This window comes from Poecilia reticulata, linkage group LG3, assembly GCF_000633615.1.
Source record: "Poecilia reticulata strain Guanapo linkage group LG3, Guppy_female_1.0+MT, whole genome shotgun sequence".
NCBI classification, from domain to species: Eukaryota; Metazoa; Chordata; class Actinopteri; order Cyprinodontiformes; family Poeciliidae; genus Poecilia; species Poecilia reticulata.
Window position 1 is genome coordinate 10458110 of NC_024333.1, and position 13824 is coordinate 10471933.

The 13824-nt window shown below is 36.9% G+C and overlaps 1 protein-coding gene across 1 annotated transcript; it reads right to left on the reverse strand.

The window, feature by feature from the left end:
- Window positions 1-1582: 1582 nt before the first annotated feature.
- Window positions 1583-8135, reverse strand: grpr (gastrin-releasing peptide receptor). The gene is made up of 4 exons (XM_008404478.2): window positions 7685-8135; window positions 5296-5647; window positions 4836-4949; window positions 1583-3559 (listed from the first exon to the last, which is right to left on the reverse strand). The coding sequence occupies exons 1-4, from the start codon at window positions 7993-7995 to the stop codon at window positions 3278-3280; spliced, it is 1059 nt and encodes a 352-aa protein (XP_008402700.2). The 5' UTR covers window positions 7996-8135; the 3' UTR covers window positions 1583-3277.
- Window positions 8136-13824: the final 5689 nt, after the last annotated feature.

Genomic DNA, 13824 nt, shown 5'->3' on the forward strand with positions numbered 1-13824 from the left:
AAACGGATGCAGCTGTGAGAGAAGAGCTGAGGGAAAAAGAAATAACAAAAGGGAGAAAAGAGACAAAAACACCAGCAGGAGGAGCTGAGCAAACAAACTTAGCCACAACTAAACACAAAAAATAAACAGCAAAGATGAATTTACTAAAATAACTAAGAATAGACAAGACAACAGACAAAGGGGAAACATAATACAATTATAAAAAACAACCGGTAAAAACTATAAACCCAGAAAAAAAAACAAAAAAAACACCCAAGATCCAAACATATGGTCCTTCCATGTTGCTTTTTCTTTTATGCTTTTGAGAAGCAAATACTATTTTAATTGAAAATTCAAACCAAATTGCAAGTTTGTGGTTAGTTTAATGTTTCTTACTCATAATGCCTCCTAACTTGATTTCTCAGAAAGATGTGAAAGAAAATCGACATCTTCAATAATAACTTTCACTTACGTCACGAGAACAATGTGAGAATATGTCAAAATTCTCAAAAAGAAATTTTAAAAACACACTTCAACCAGTGGTGGTTCAGAGTAGCAGCAACAAGATGATGGATTTAAGTTAAAATCCAAAGCAAAACACAATACAGGATACCACATTAAATCAACAAGCAGGCAGAACTTGACGCTTCCAGGAAACATGTACATCGTCTCAGCTGTGGATTTGTCACAGTGACACTCACTCAGGGTTGAGACTTTACTGGCTCATGGTGTCCTTTGTGAGCCAGTGGGCCTTTTTAATTGGCAATACTGTGAATATTTGTAATAAAGGTGTAAGAAAGGTGTCTTTTTCCCCCTAAAAAAACTGTCAGCTTGGTCAGTCCCATGCATAATGTGATGTCCCTGAAGGTCTTGCTGCCTTCATTTCTAGAGCATTTCTAAAATAAAAAACAGAAGATTTAAATGTAAAATGACAAAAGGCAACAAACCCAAGCAGAAACAGTGGGTCAAGAAAAGACTCATCCTGTGGGTCTTTTCACACACAGCGTTGCTGCAGGACTCCTCTGATTAGGCTTGTTTATTTACAAAACCAGATAACAATGAGAACATCAGGCTAAGGTATCCAATCGCAATTGTGTGAATAAATTTTAATTTCTTGCATGTTGTTGATAAAGCAGAAGTGGCTCCAGTGGATTTAGCTCCAACATTAGGCACATTTGTTGGCAAATTGACAAACAGTTGGTGACGGGATGCGAGACGGCGCTCCTCTGCATTTTTAAAAGACCTAAAAATATCTTAACGTGCCACTGAAACCTTGTCTCACTGGATGAAGATCATCACATTAAGCTCCATTCATCAGCATTAATAACGAGTCAGCTGGCTGCATGTGTTGCTGGAAGAGAGTCTTTTAGGGGAGCTGAAACAACAGGTTCAGTTCCTGGAACGTACAACGTCTATAAATTAAGACGGAAATATCTCCGATAGGTTTTATGTTGCAAAAATTATATTTTTGTTGCATTATTTCTTGGTTGAAGTTTCTTAACACCTTTCCTGTGACATGGTTAAAACCAATATTCATGTGATTTTTGCAGGATGCAGCTTTATTGTCTTATACAAAAAATGAAGCAGACTATTACTTTGTTTATCTTTACTCAAAAATGCTGTCCATAAAACATCCTGTTTTAAAATATAAAAATAAATAATCAAGAACATATCAAAGCCAAAAGTGCCATTACTTTTTTTTCACAATGGTTGCAATAAAAATGCCTGAATACTATATATACATATATAATTAACATTTTAGTCTTCAAATACATTGGCCAAATACTCAATCTGTACAAATACTGAACTGACTGAATTACACACTCACACAAGATTGAGCTTGAGCTTTTCTTTCTTAGAAACATTGAATTAATTATGTTGCAGTCACCACATGTTTCGCATCTGCACATTTTTATGTGTATGGTTTGATAAACAAGGGTGTACGACTTTATTTACATAATCTGATTTCAGTCTCAGTCAATCTCCTAATCATTCTTTGGATTATGAATTTTTCACCTAATTTAAAATAAGAGAGGAGGCTCTGGACTTAATGTCGAAATAAAGGTGTATTTCATTAAACAAATGAACTGCACATAGTCAACAAATGCATTCATTATCATCACATCAACATCTATTTCCTACTGATGTAATTAACAGAATATAAATAACATACTCCACAATTTTTATCCTGCCAAAAATAGGAATAAAAAAAAATAAGTTACAGATATTATCTATGCCAACTAAAGGTTTAACTTTAAACAAAAGTTGTTTTTTTTTGTCTCTCTCAGGAGTTTAAAGGAAGATTTTCCAGAATCTAACCATGAAGTTGTAATATCTAATGATATTTTGAAGAAACAAAATTAAGAGAAGAAAAGCAATGAGTTCTTCAGTGTTAATGTTAGCATCTTAGCTCATCAGAACCTCCACAGCAGGAGAATAAAGAAGCTGAACTGCGGTCCTGAACTTGTCGGATCAACTCTTTGTGAAACGGACCGGGTCTCCAACCAAACAGATGTCTGAACCAATCTGCCTTTCTGTGTCAGGGAGATCTGGCCCAGCTCCCTGGATGGTTTTTGTGGATTGTTTCCCGGTTTGGCTCACGCCAGAGAAAATTTGGATTTGAAGTAACTCAGAACCTGTTGAATGACGTTGATCAAAAAACACTGCGGAAACTTTACCTAAATATTACAAAAATTTAAAACACTAACCACCATTTAAAACTAACTAATGATGAATTATTTTAGAAATATTTTGGAAATTATGTAAGTTTTAATGTGTTCCTAGATGGCTTAATTTGGACTTAATTTCTTTTTCCGTTTTTTTAGAGGTTGAGACTTTCTTCAATGCCTTGTCCATCAAAATACAGAGACTGCTTCCAACTGATGCCTATTCTTTTGTTTCCTTTCTTTTGCTTACGTTTTATGTTATTTTAGGAATAGACCATAAGAAGATTCATTAAAAACAAACTGGTAAATAGATATATACAAGCACAAATTGATCATTAACCACATAATTTGCAAAACTGTACACAACATCTTAAGATGAAGAGATTGTGGGTCATCTTCTCAAATGCAGAAATGCAGCCTAGAAACTTTAAAAGTGTAAAAATAAAAAAATCCGAAAAAATGTAAACAGCACTGACGTTATTTCACAAGGACAATCTCAAGTCTACACCGAACATTTTACACAAAGACTTCACCACAGAACTCCCTGTTTAACGTCTAGATTTTCTACACGCGTTTAGCTTTTCATGTGGAGAAAAAGATCCCAAATTGACATCTCTCTCTCACAAACACTTTTACACATAGTCCTCCTGGCACAGCTGCCTGCCATTGATCATTGTCAGGCTTGCCACAGAGTGATGTGTGCTGTGGACTGAAGTCATGCGTGTGTTATAATGTGTTGGGCTCTGTGGGGAGTGTTTGAACATGACATGACAGCAGCAGCACAGCTGCTGGTTGAACTGCTTCTTGAAGCTTTTACTCAGCAGGTAAAGGGCAAACGGGTTCATGCAGGAGTTAGTGAAGGCCAGAATCCGAGCAACAACGCTGAACACAAAGTGACCCAGAGACGTGTCCACCTGGTGGAGGAGAGAACGAAACGGATTATGCATATGTACAGTAGTATGAAAAGGTATTGTGTCCATTTCTTCATTTTTTTTCCCTTTTTCTTTTACACCGTAGTGGTACATGTCAGTCAAACATGCCGAGGCTAAATACACTTTTTTAAAATTGTTGTTTGTTCATGGAGAAAGGCTTAGCAAACCAAGCAGGCACTTCAGCATTGTATCAGGAATATCACATTATAACCAGCTCATGCGTTGTACCGAATAAATGTTATGCTTGTCAAAATCCATTGTTAATTTTAATTGTTCCTATTATGAAATACATCCCCTTAAAAACTAATTATCTGTGTTTGTCATTTTCTAACAGCAGGACTATAGTGAAGCTTTTATTTAAAGACAACTGAAAAGTGTTAGATTGAAACCCAAACTGAAAATCCTCAATGATTAATAAAGGCTCAATCAAACTTTGTAACTAACAATCCTGACTAGATATAATGGAGAGTAGAACTAAACTCATATACCACAAATACTGTATGTACCCAACACCAGTAGCCACTGGTGCATTTGTAGAGTACATTGATGGAGTAGGGGAAAAAATCTGGTGAAATGTGACTTAAAATTACTGTCTTCTCAGAGGTTTTTCTTTTTTTTCACTTTGTTTGAGAACTTTATATGAGATATGTAGCAGGTGAAAAATATAAAGAACTGAGCCCACTTAGCTTTTGGAGAATATAACCTCTACTTTGATACCAACAAAACCTTTTACTCTCACAAGATTAAAAGGTTGTTGACATTTGCTGTCAAAAACTTGTTGACAGCAAAAGGAATACATTTCTAAATCTGAATAAGTACAACAAAAAGATTAGAATTAGGCAGAAAGAAACTACAATTAAAACATGAGCAATTTAACACTGACAATTAATTCTGACCAATCTTGAACAGTTCATAAACTCACAGAAATATTTTCAATAAAAGGAAATAAGTAGAAGCAAATAAGTAACAAATGTTACAGTGTTTAGTAACATGTGTACCTTTTTCCATGTCTATATTATAAGGCTTTATGAAAGATTATTAGGAAATGAATCGAGATATTCTTTATTTATTTTTTATTTTTGTGCTTATCTTAAATGTTTTGGTGCTCCAAACAGATTTAGGTCTGAGGTAACATTTCAGTCCATTTAACTTAATGCAGTGAGGAAACTGTGAGGAATAGATTTTTAAAGAAAAAAAACAGCAGAAGATTTTAAACTTTAGCTAGACCAAAAACAATGACAATGTTCTTCATGGTTACCTGGGAGTAGTGATAGGAGCGGTATAAGTAGATGACGTGACTGGGCAGCCAGCACACTGCAAAGAGACCAACAAACACCAGAACCGTCTTGGCCAAGCGCTTTCTGGATTCAACCTGTCGATTGAACGAAACCGTTTCACAATGTTATCAAGGAATAAAATGCATGCCTGGCATTAAATGTAGATTTTTTTTTTTCCTTTTTTGCCACTCTATCAAAACAAACATAAAGCTAATGGAAAAGAGGCATTTAAACCCAGCTTACTGACATTGTATTGTAATATATTGGTATTTTATAAATAAATCCCAAAACTGATGGAAATAAGAGGTATAAAGAGTATAATGGTCAAAAAGGCAGGATAGTTTTTCTTTGAGAACGTCATTGAAGTGGTGAAATTTAAGAAAATAACACGAACATTTTCAGGTAGTTGTTGTAAGGAAGCTGCAAAGCTTAAACACTAGCCTGTCGTCTTGCATGGACGTTCCCCTCCATTGGAAGGTTGGACGCACTCTTGAAAAGGCTGTGGGCGATGAAGGTGTAGTACATGCTAATCACCAACAAGGGGATGACGTAGAAAATGAGGAAGGAGGCCATAGAGTGGACCTGAGGGTGCAGTTTCCCAGCGTGGGGGTAGGGGGCGCAAGTGACAAAGCTCTCGTTTGTAGAGGTCACGTTGAAGGCGTGGAGGTCCGAGTACACAGCCTCGGGGATTGCCAAGATGAGGGAGAAGACCCAGATGAACGCCGCTCGCAGGACAATGCTGGCTGTGGTGGTCGATTTTTGAAGATCAAGGGGTTTCACGATGGCCCTGTACCTGGTTAAAAAAACAGATAATAAATATTTTTAATTGCTAATTAAAGCGATTTCAGAGAAATCCAAGGGAACGTGTAAAAAGGCTTCTCTCATTCTTTTATTTTTAATAGAAGGACCAAATAGCACTTTGAATGTAGCATCTGGAATTTTGTTGTACTTGCAGGCCTGTTGTGTACAAAAGCAATAAAGCTTTCTATTCCAGTCAGTTCTGTTCTTTGTGCTTGACAGAATACATGTCAGATGTTAGTAAGCTTGGTTGAGCTTTTTTAGGGGCACTTTTTCATTTTGTAAGTGCTTTAAATTGCAGGAAAAATGTACGCCACTTCCTAGAACTCACACCTCTATTTTTGACTAAATTAGTAATTCACCTTGAAACACCTAAAAGTGTGTTTTTTTTGTTGTTTTTTTTTCTAGGCTGGAGAATAGCAATTTATTTTCCGAGGCACATATCATAAAATCTTTTTATACTGGAACACCATTCTTCCTCTCTATGCGGGGTATACTGTATGTAAGTAGCAAGGTGGAATGCAAGATTGTTGCTTTTTGCCTCTAAACCACTTAAGGATATAGTGATACAGCCAGTTGAAAACAGAGTACTTTTATGATAATCAACACAATCAATAGCTCAGCGATCAGTCCCTGGTTCCACCAATTCTTCATTTATATCAGGACAATAGTGTGACCTGTGCCAGGCAGCCTGAAAGAGAGACTCGAATTTACCCCGGCATTGGGGAATAACTTTGACATACAATCTTTTTGGGGGGTTTTTTGCATGCTGACTGCCATAATAGTGAAAACTTGCTCAGAAATACCATTTGACTGACATGAGAGGAATGGATGGGAGTTAATTTCCCTTTTGGGATTAATAAAGTATTTTTGAATTTGAATTTGAATTTCCAGGCTATTTGAGGTCCTGACAATGTCATGAGGGCAACTTCTTAATTAGCTGACATTTACACAGCTGAGTCTCTGTATTTGTGCTTCATTTGCATAATCCCCCTGGCCAGTTCAATGCAGAAGGAAGGTGATAAACCTCAACATGAAAAAGCCTACTTCAACAGCGATGCTATTCAAAAAGAATCACTGGGAAGAACAGATGCTGATCCAACAAGCGTCTTCAGGGAATTGTCAAAACCCTTTTACAAGGACGTCTGTCTAAAAAAAAGCACAATGAGCCTGTGTGATATTTGTTAAGGAAACCATTTTAAATATGACGACAATGCAGAGATTCATATTAAAAAAGACTTGAGGTTGTCATTGCTGCCAAAAGTGGATCAACAAAGTATTGAGCAAGGAGTGTGAACACTTACGTAAATGTAATTTATTAGCTTTTTTTGTTTGTGATAAATTTGCAAAAGGCACAAAAGCTTTTTCCTGCATTGTCATAGTGGGGTATGTGTGCGGATAATTTTCAGGAAAAGATTAATTTAGTGTGACTTATGGGTCAAGGCTGTAAAGTAATAAAATGTGGTAAAAAAATGAAGCAGTGTGGATACTTTCCAGATGCACTGTAGAGCTTAATTTCATCTGCCATTAAAATAAAAATGTCACCAATATTTTTGTGTGGTAAAAATCTTTACAAAAAACAAAAGGGAGAAAATAAAATATACTGCTCAAAAAAATAAAGGGAACACTTCAGTGTTCACTTAAATGTTAAAGTGTTCCCTTTATTTTTTTGAGCAGTGTATATAAAATCTACATTCAGGGGAAAGCATTTTATGTAATACCATGTTAAACAATCAGCCAGTGGGAAATGAATGTATAAAGAGAAGGTAAAGAATTGTCCAACAGCTTTGACTCACACATTATTTATTTATTTTTATTCTGATCCTCGTTTATAATCAGTCATTACATTTTTAGTTTATGTGAAACGTGGCTAAGCAGCATCACTTAGTAACTAAAAATAAAGAAGCAGTTACCAGTTTTCTGTTTGTGAACTAAAAACAAGTCACTTCTAAAGCACGCTGATCACAACATTCAGCTGATCAATACTGAATGTTTGCTTAGACAACGGATTACAAGTGAAACAGCAGCTTACCTGTCGGCAGAGAGGGCCGTGAGGGTGAACACGGACACCCCAACAGAGGTGAGCTGAATGAAGGGGATGACCTTACAGCCCACTCTCCCGAACAGCCACTCGTCTGAAAGGTAGCGGCTGGCGTCCACCGGAGCGCATGTCACCAGCAGCAAAACGTCCCCCAGCGCAAGGCTCGACATGAACAGATTGGGAACATTGCGGATAGATTTGGCCGAGCAAAACGTCCTGATGAGCGTGATGTTGCCAATGAGCCCCAAAACGCTGATGGCCCCGTAAACGGAGGCGATGGCCACGCCGGCGTACCACATCATCCGAGAGGAGCTGCGCGATCAAGTGATGCTGCTGCGCGATGCGTTGGAGTGAATACTCTCCATCTCTCTCGCAGTCACAGAATGCAGAAGAGATAACAGGGAATATGTTCTCGTAATGATCTTGTATATCCATGGAAATGAGGGGAGGAGGGGCGGCGGGGGGGTAAGCTCAGTGTCCAACTTTGGAGATGTGCGCATAACTTACTTTCAGAGCGCGCAGCCACTCGGTGCGCTCAAAGCAAGACGAATTAAACATTTGAATTTAATTTGCAGTATAGTTTTATTTATTTTTTTAAGTTTAATTAAATCGTGTTATCCAGTAGCTGGCGTTATTGAGGCCGAATGCTTTGGGTTTGTAGTGAAATCAAATTAACTTTTGTTTCCTGTTATTTTATTGAAGCTCGTTTCTTGATTTAATTTTTAAAAGTTCATTTCACGTTGACATTTCAGCTAGATTTACTGCCTGTACTTCTCTAATCAGCGCACCTGTGTTGCCTTTATTTATTTATTTGCTTATTTCTGGATGCGCACTCAAAGGCCACTTTATTAAGTAGCCTACATCTCGCTAATACCGGGTGGGACTCTGTTTTTCTCTCTTTTTTGCCATCAGAACTATCTTAATGGTATAAATGTAGCTATCTGTTGGAAATCTTCCCAAGGCAATGAGATCAGTTTTCTGTTCTTAGCTTGGAGATGTTACATCCGATGTGTTCTGGTGTTGTAGCCCATTTGTTTTAAGGTGTAGATCAATGTTGTTCTTCACCACGTCTAGGTGTCTAAGTGCCATATATTACTGCCTCTTTATTTGTGATTTGCTGTGTTTATTAGCAATCAGTTAATCAGGTGCTCCTTATGAAGTGAGTATATATATTTTCTTGGATTTACTCTGTTTATTGCCTAGTCCATTTGATGACACCCTCTCAGGTCTTTTCCCTTTTTCCATCCCATCTCATGAGGTTTTTTTTTCTTCCTCCTCTTCCTGCAGTCACAGCACCACTTAATTCATTACTCTAAAGTGTTTCCACTATACACCAGGGCTACATGCTGCTGTTTTACTGCCATTATTATTGATAGCAGAAAAAAAACAGATGTCCAATCCCAAATGTTTCACTGCATTCGTCCATCTGTCCAAGTTAGGCTTTAAACATCCATCCATCCATTTTCTTTCACCCTTGTCCCTCAGTGGGGTCGGGAGGGTTGCTGGTGCCCATCTCCAGCTAACGTTCTGGGCGAGAGGCAGGGTACACTCTGGACAGGTCGCCAGTCTGTTGCAGGGCAACACAGAGACAAACAGGACAAACAACCATGCACACACACACTCACACCTAGGGGCAATTTAGACAGACCAATTAACCTAACAGTCATGGTTTTGGATTGTGGGAGGAAATCGGAGTACCCGGAGAAAACCCACACATGCACAGGGAGAACATGCAAACTCCATGCAGAAAGACCCCAGGCCGGGAATTGAACCCAGAACCTTCTTGCTGCAAGGCAACAGCTCTACCAACTGCGCCACTGTGCAGCCCTTGGCTTTAAACATGTTCCTTTTTTTATTTTAGCAGCACAAGCTAACACTAAAACCCTCAACCTGTTCAATCAGTTATGTGATAAGGTTAAGTTTAAGTAGATAGCTATTTTCCTTGACTTGAAGATCGAGACACGTCTGCCTTATTTGAATGGCTTGTTCTCTTGTCTTTCCAATTTTGGAAGTGAAATGGCTTCTATGTGATGTTAATTCTACACAACAAGATAAAATAATACACAGTGACAAAATACTCAAGTAATGAAATGTTTTAAATGAATTTTAGGGATAGCACTTGCTCTTGGGAACTTTGTCAGCAAAAATGTTAATACTTCATAACACATGATTTTTTTTTTACAGTTTCAATTGATCCTAAAATTTGTTTTTTCTTTCTAAGTGCATGAGATTATTTCAAAATAAAAAATATATTAATTATTTTAAGGCTTTTACAGTTTCTACATGCCAGTAAATGTGCATGGGGCCGTTTATTTTTAAGTTTCTCATTACATTTTCGCACATCTTGGTAATACCGGATGAAATTTCATTTCTGTGACAGTTGTGTTGGACTGGGAGTTCTGGGCTAACATAGATCTACTTTTTATTACATTTATAGTTAAATATTTACAAAAAGAAACAAGATTGCAACATCAGTTTTAATTTATATATATAAAAAAAAGATTTCTATTGACAAGGGACAAATACTTTCTCCAAACTCAGTGTACAAAGGCATCATGCAGGACTCAAACCATCTTGATTCAAAGCAGCAGCACTAACAACTGCCCCACCATTTAACCCTCCATTACTCAGTAAATGTTAATGGTAATTTCAGAAACTATCTTCAGTTTTAAATTATTTTTTCTTTCTGACTTAAGCCATTTTTTAATCCATTGTATTTCAACCTGTTGGATATCTGTACTCACAGTTGAGTGCATCATTTGAAACATTGACCAACATTTTCTGAAAGTGTCTGAGACATTGCCAAAAGAGTAAGTGCAGTTATTATTTCTCAAAAGAAGATGCTGGGATTCTAAATAGCAAACAGTCGAATTCACACCCGACAAACGCTCAGCTGGTCTCTCTAGACATGCAGCATTAGGTCTGAATAGATATGTGGCTGCTGCAGAAAGACTGGCTCTCCACAGGTGTAAGAGATAAAAAAGGACCTCTAAGTCTTCAGCAGCAGGTCATGAAAGAGAAGAGTAATCCATGAAACACCTTTTTACATTTGCAGCGAAACATTGACGTAATAGAAAATGCTCGGGCATAAACACAACACATCAATGACTCAGAACAGCAGGATAGCAATGCCACTTGGAGAAAGAACATCTATAATCCTGGATTATTGCTATGGTTTACAGAGAGCTGGAAGAAAATTTGCAGTAAGTGCTTGCAAAACCCCACCTTACCTTTCGTTTGCTTTTTCAGTCATGTTGAGGTGAGATGATAAAGCCAGGAGAGCCAGAAACGTCTGTCTGTTAAGCAGAGGCAAATTAATGGGGAAATTTTACACTTCTAGACTAAAGAGAGAGAGAAAAAAACCCTCTAATCTGATAACTCATCACCCTTAATGAACTGATTCTGGCTTATCGCAAATAAAATCAAAGCAATTAATAAATTTTACCATAAAAAAAGAGTCTGTCTTCAAGCTTGAAATGCCATGTAAATATCAAGCAAAGACGCTGCAAGGCTTTGAGCACGAGCAGGCAAATGAAAACAGAGCTCATTTAAATCACATCTCCTGATAAAGAATACAAAGCCATGTTGAATCTATAAGGAGTTGGCACATTCGGACGACGTGATGTAAAAGAGACCAATGGCAGCGGGTGATCAGATGAAATCCTCTCAGCCAACAACTCTGACCGATGAGTTCACAAATAAAAACCTCTGGTGTCACTTCTCATACAAGAATCACTAATTGTACTCAGGCTGCCTTTTGTTGTCCTCAAAGGAATAAATTATTGACAAGTTGCATGGAAACAGGTTATGTTTGATGATGAGATGAATTGTTAAAGCATCGGAAATCCACAAGACCTGCTAAGTCCGTAAATACTTTGTTCCTCAGTACAGTTGTTGAAAAGAGAATAACGTGCAATGTGTAGAAAAGAAGCCACATGAAATAAAAGAAAGCGGAGAGATGGGAGTGGAGCTGAAGATTTAGATTGTCAGCCGTTCTGTTGGTTGGGTAAAGAAAAACAGAGTAACAAGGTCAGAAAAAAATTTAGTAGTTTTCCAAGTAAAAAGAAAAAACAGAGAGGAAAATATAAAGAAACGGGAAAAAATATAAAAGACTTAAATATTTTTCTGTAAACTTGAAAATTATTGGAAAATTATTATCTTACATGATAACTGCAGTCTTAAAAGGTATCTCACCATATCTTAATTTATTTTGGTTTTTTTCACATTGAGTACACTAGAAATAATTTAAAGTCCACAGAAAAAAGAAAACAGGAAGGACATGACAACACAACTTAAACAATGAGGGAATAAAAACATGATGAAAATGGCTGCAAGTAAAGTACAAACAGCATCTTTCCCAAAAGCAGATGGCTTTTTGTCTTCGCTTTGTGCTTATGTAATAAGTTTGTAACTTCAGAAAACAAAAGAAAGGAAAAAAAAAAACACATCTTGTTCTCATCTTGACATGCTACATTATTTCAACAAGAAACATGCATCTGCAAAGGAAGTTTGACAGAGCTTGCCCTCCGTTATATAAAGACACTCAGACTTTTACATGTGCATTCATGTGAAAAGGTGCGCTTTGCGCCTCATTAGGCATGTGTCCAGGACAAAGACAAGCAAGCGTATATAGAAGATGAACCAATGACGCTATATGAGATGCTGGTTTTGGCTTCTTGTACAAACGGAGAGGTGTGAAGAAGGTAAACGTCATTAGGTTACAAGAAAAGCACCACTGCTGTACTGAAGACAAGAGCGAGTCTCGACAGAAGTATCAGAAAGTGTTGCTTACAAAAGGCTTCTTTACAGGTAAAGGGTGTTTCTACGCTGTTATGACCAAATACTTGTCCAGTCTCAGAAGTTTAAGGGTCTTCTCAACAAATTGTTTCATATTGTTAAGTCTAAATTTCAAAATAATATTTTTTCAAAGAAAATCACTTTTTTCCCCATGGGAATCTGTGAGATTAACAGTAAGTAAAAGTAATACATTAAATCCTGCAAAAAATAAATGAGAAGAGTTGAGACTGCTGTGTACCTACCTTCTCTTCATGCATCTTCCATCTTCCTCCAACCCTTATTACTAATAAGGTGTTACTAATAACATCTGGCCTTTTGCACTACCTGCCAGATCGCCTGTTCCTTTATATCAGTCCAGTCAGGATCTTGTGAAAGTTTTGTTTCTGATGTTCTGTTTGTCGTTCCTGACTTTGCACCTGCCTGCTACCAACATATATTTTTTCCAGATCGTGGGTTTTGAATTGGTATATTGATCTTGAAACCTCAAACCTCAACAATCCACGCAAAAATATCCAATCGAAGAATCTGGAGAGAAAAAAGGTGATCAAAAATCACCACAAAAATTAACAAACAAATAAATAGCATATGTAATAGAATAAGAGCCAGTGTCCTGTAATCCATTTTGGCTTCTTTAAACTGGACTGCAAACATTTTTTTTGTTTTGCATCGGCAATAAAAATAAATGTTTCAAGAGTAGAGCTAATGGTGCATTTGAAATCCATGAAGACTATTTCAAATACTGAAGAATAGAGGATAGAGGACAAAGGTGATTATACAACTGAAACAAAACATCTGATGGCGAAGCCCTAAGCCAGAAAATGAAAACAAGTTGAGCTGAGAAAACTACTATGATATCTTCAACCTTAACCCTGTCAGTGCTGTTGTCCTTCTTTATGTAATCTCTATGACAGCATCTATATGTGCAGGGTTTTGTTTTTTTTTAAAAAGCCACTATTGTATTATTTTAATCTGCTAAACATTGTGAATAAACCAGAAATTCAAAATATTTCTATCATTTATTTGGCACTTTGCACTGGCCAGCTCAATTCATTTTATTCAGATTAAAATCAGACAAGTTTAGTTATTGTTCAGTTGTTCATTTATTAGTATTATTAAATAAATGATACTAATGAATATTTTTTGTTTTCTTTTTGGCTTCTCTCAGAAATGAGCTTTTATCATTATCATTACAAAGCATTTGCATTCTTCTCGCTGTTTATTTGTTACAATTTTGATTGCTCGTTATGTCGTCATCTTTTTTTATACCATGTTGCTGTTTTTGCTCAAAATTCTGAACATTTGGGGAAATTTTCAAAATTTTTCTGTGCAATCAT

Excerpts from the sequence above, each read along its gene's own strand:
- grpr (XM_008404478.2), bottom strand. The coding sequence starts at position 7,995 with ATGATGTGGTACGCCGGCGTGGCCATCGCCTCCGTTTACGGGGCCATC. Across the intron at positions 4,950-5,295 it reads ACGTCCATGCAAGACGACAG|GTTGAATCCAGAAAGCGCTT; the intron begins GCTAGTGTTTAA and ends TTCAATCGACAG. Across the intron at positions 3,560-4,835 it reads GCTCCTATCACTACTCCCAG|GTGGACACGTCTCTGGGTCA; the intron begins GTAACCATGAAG and ends CTCCTCCACCAG.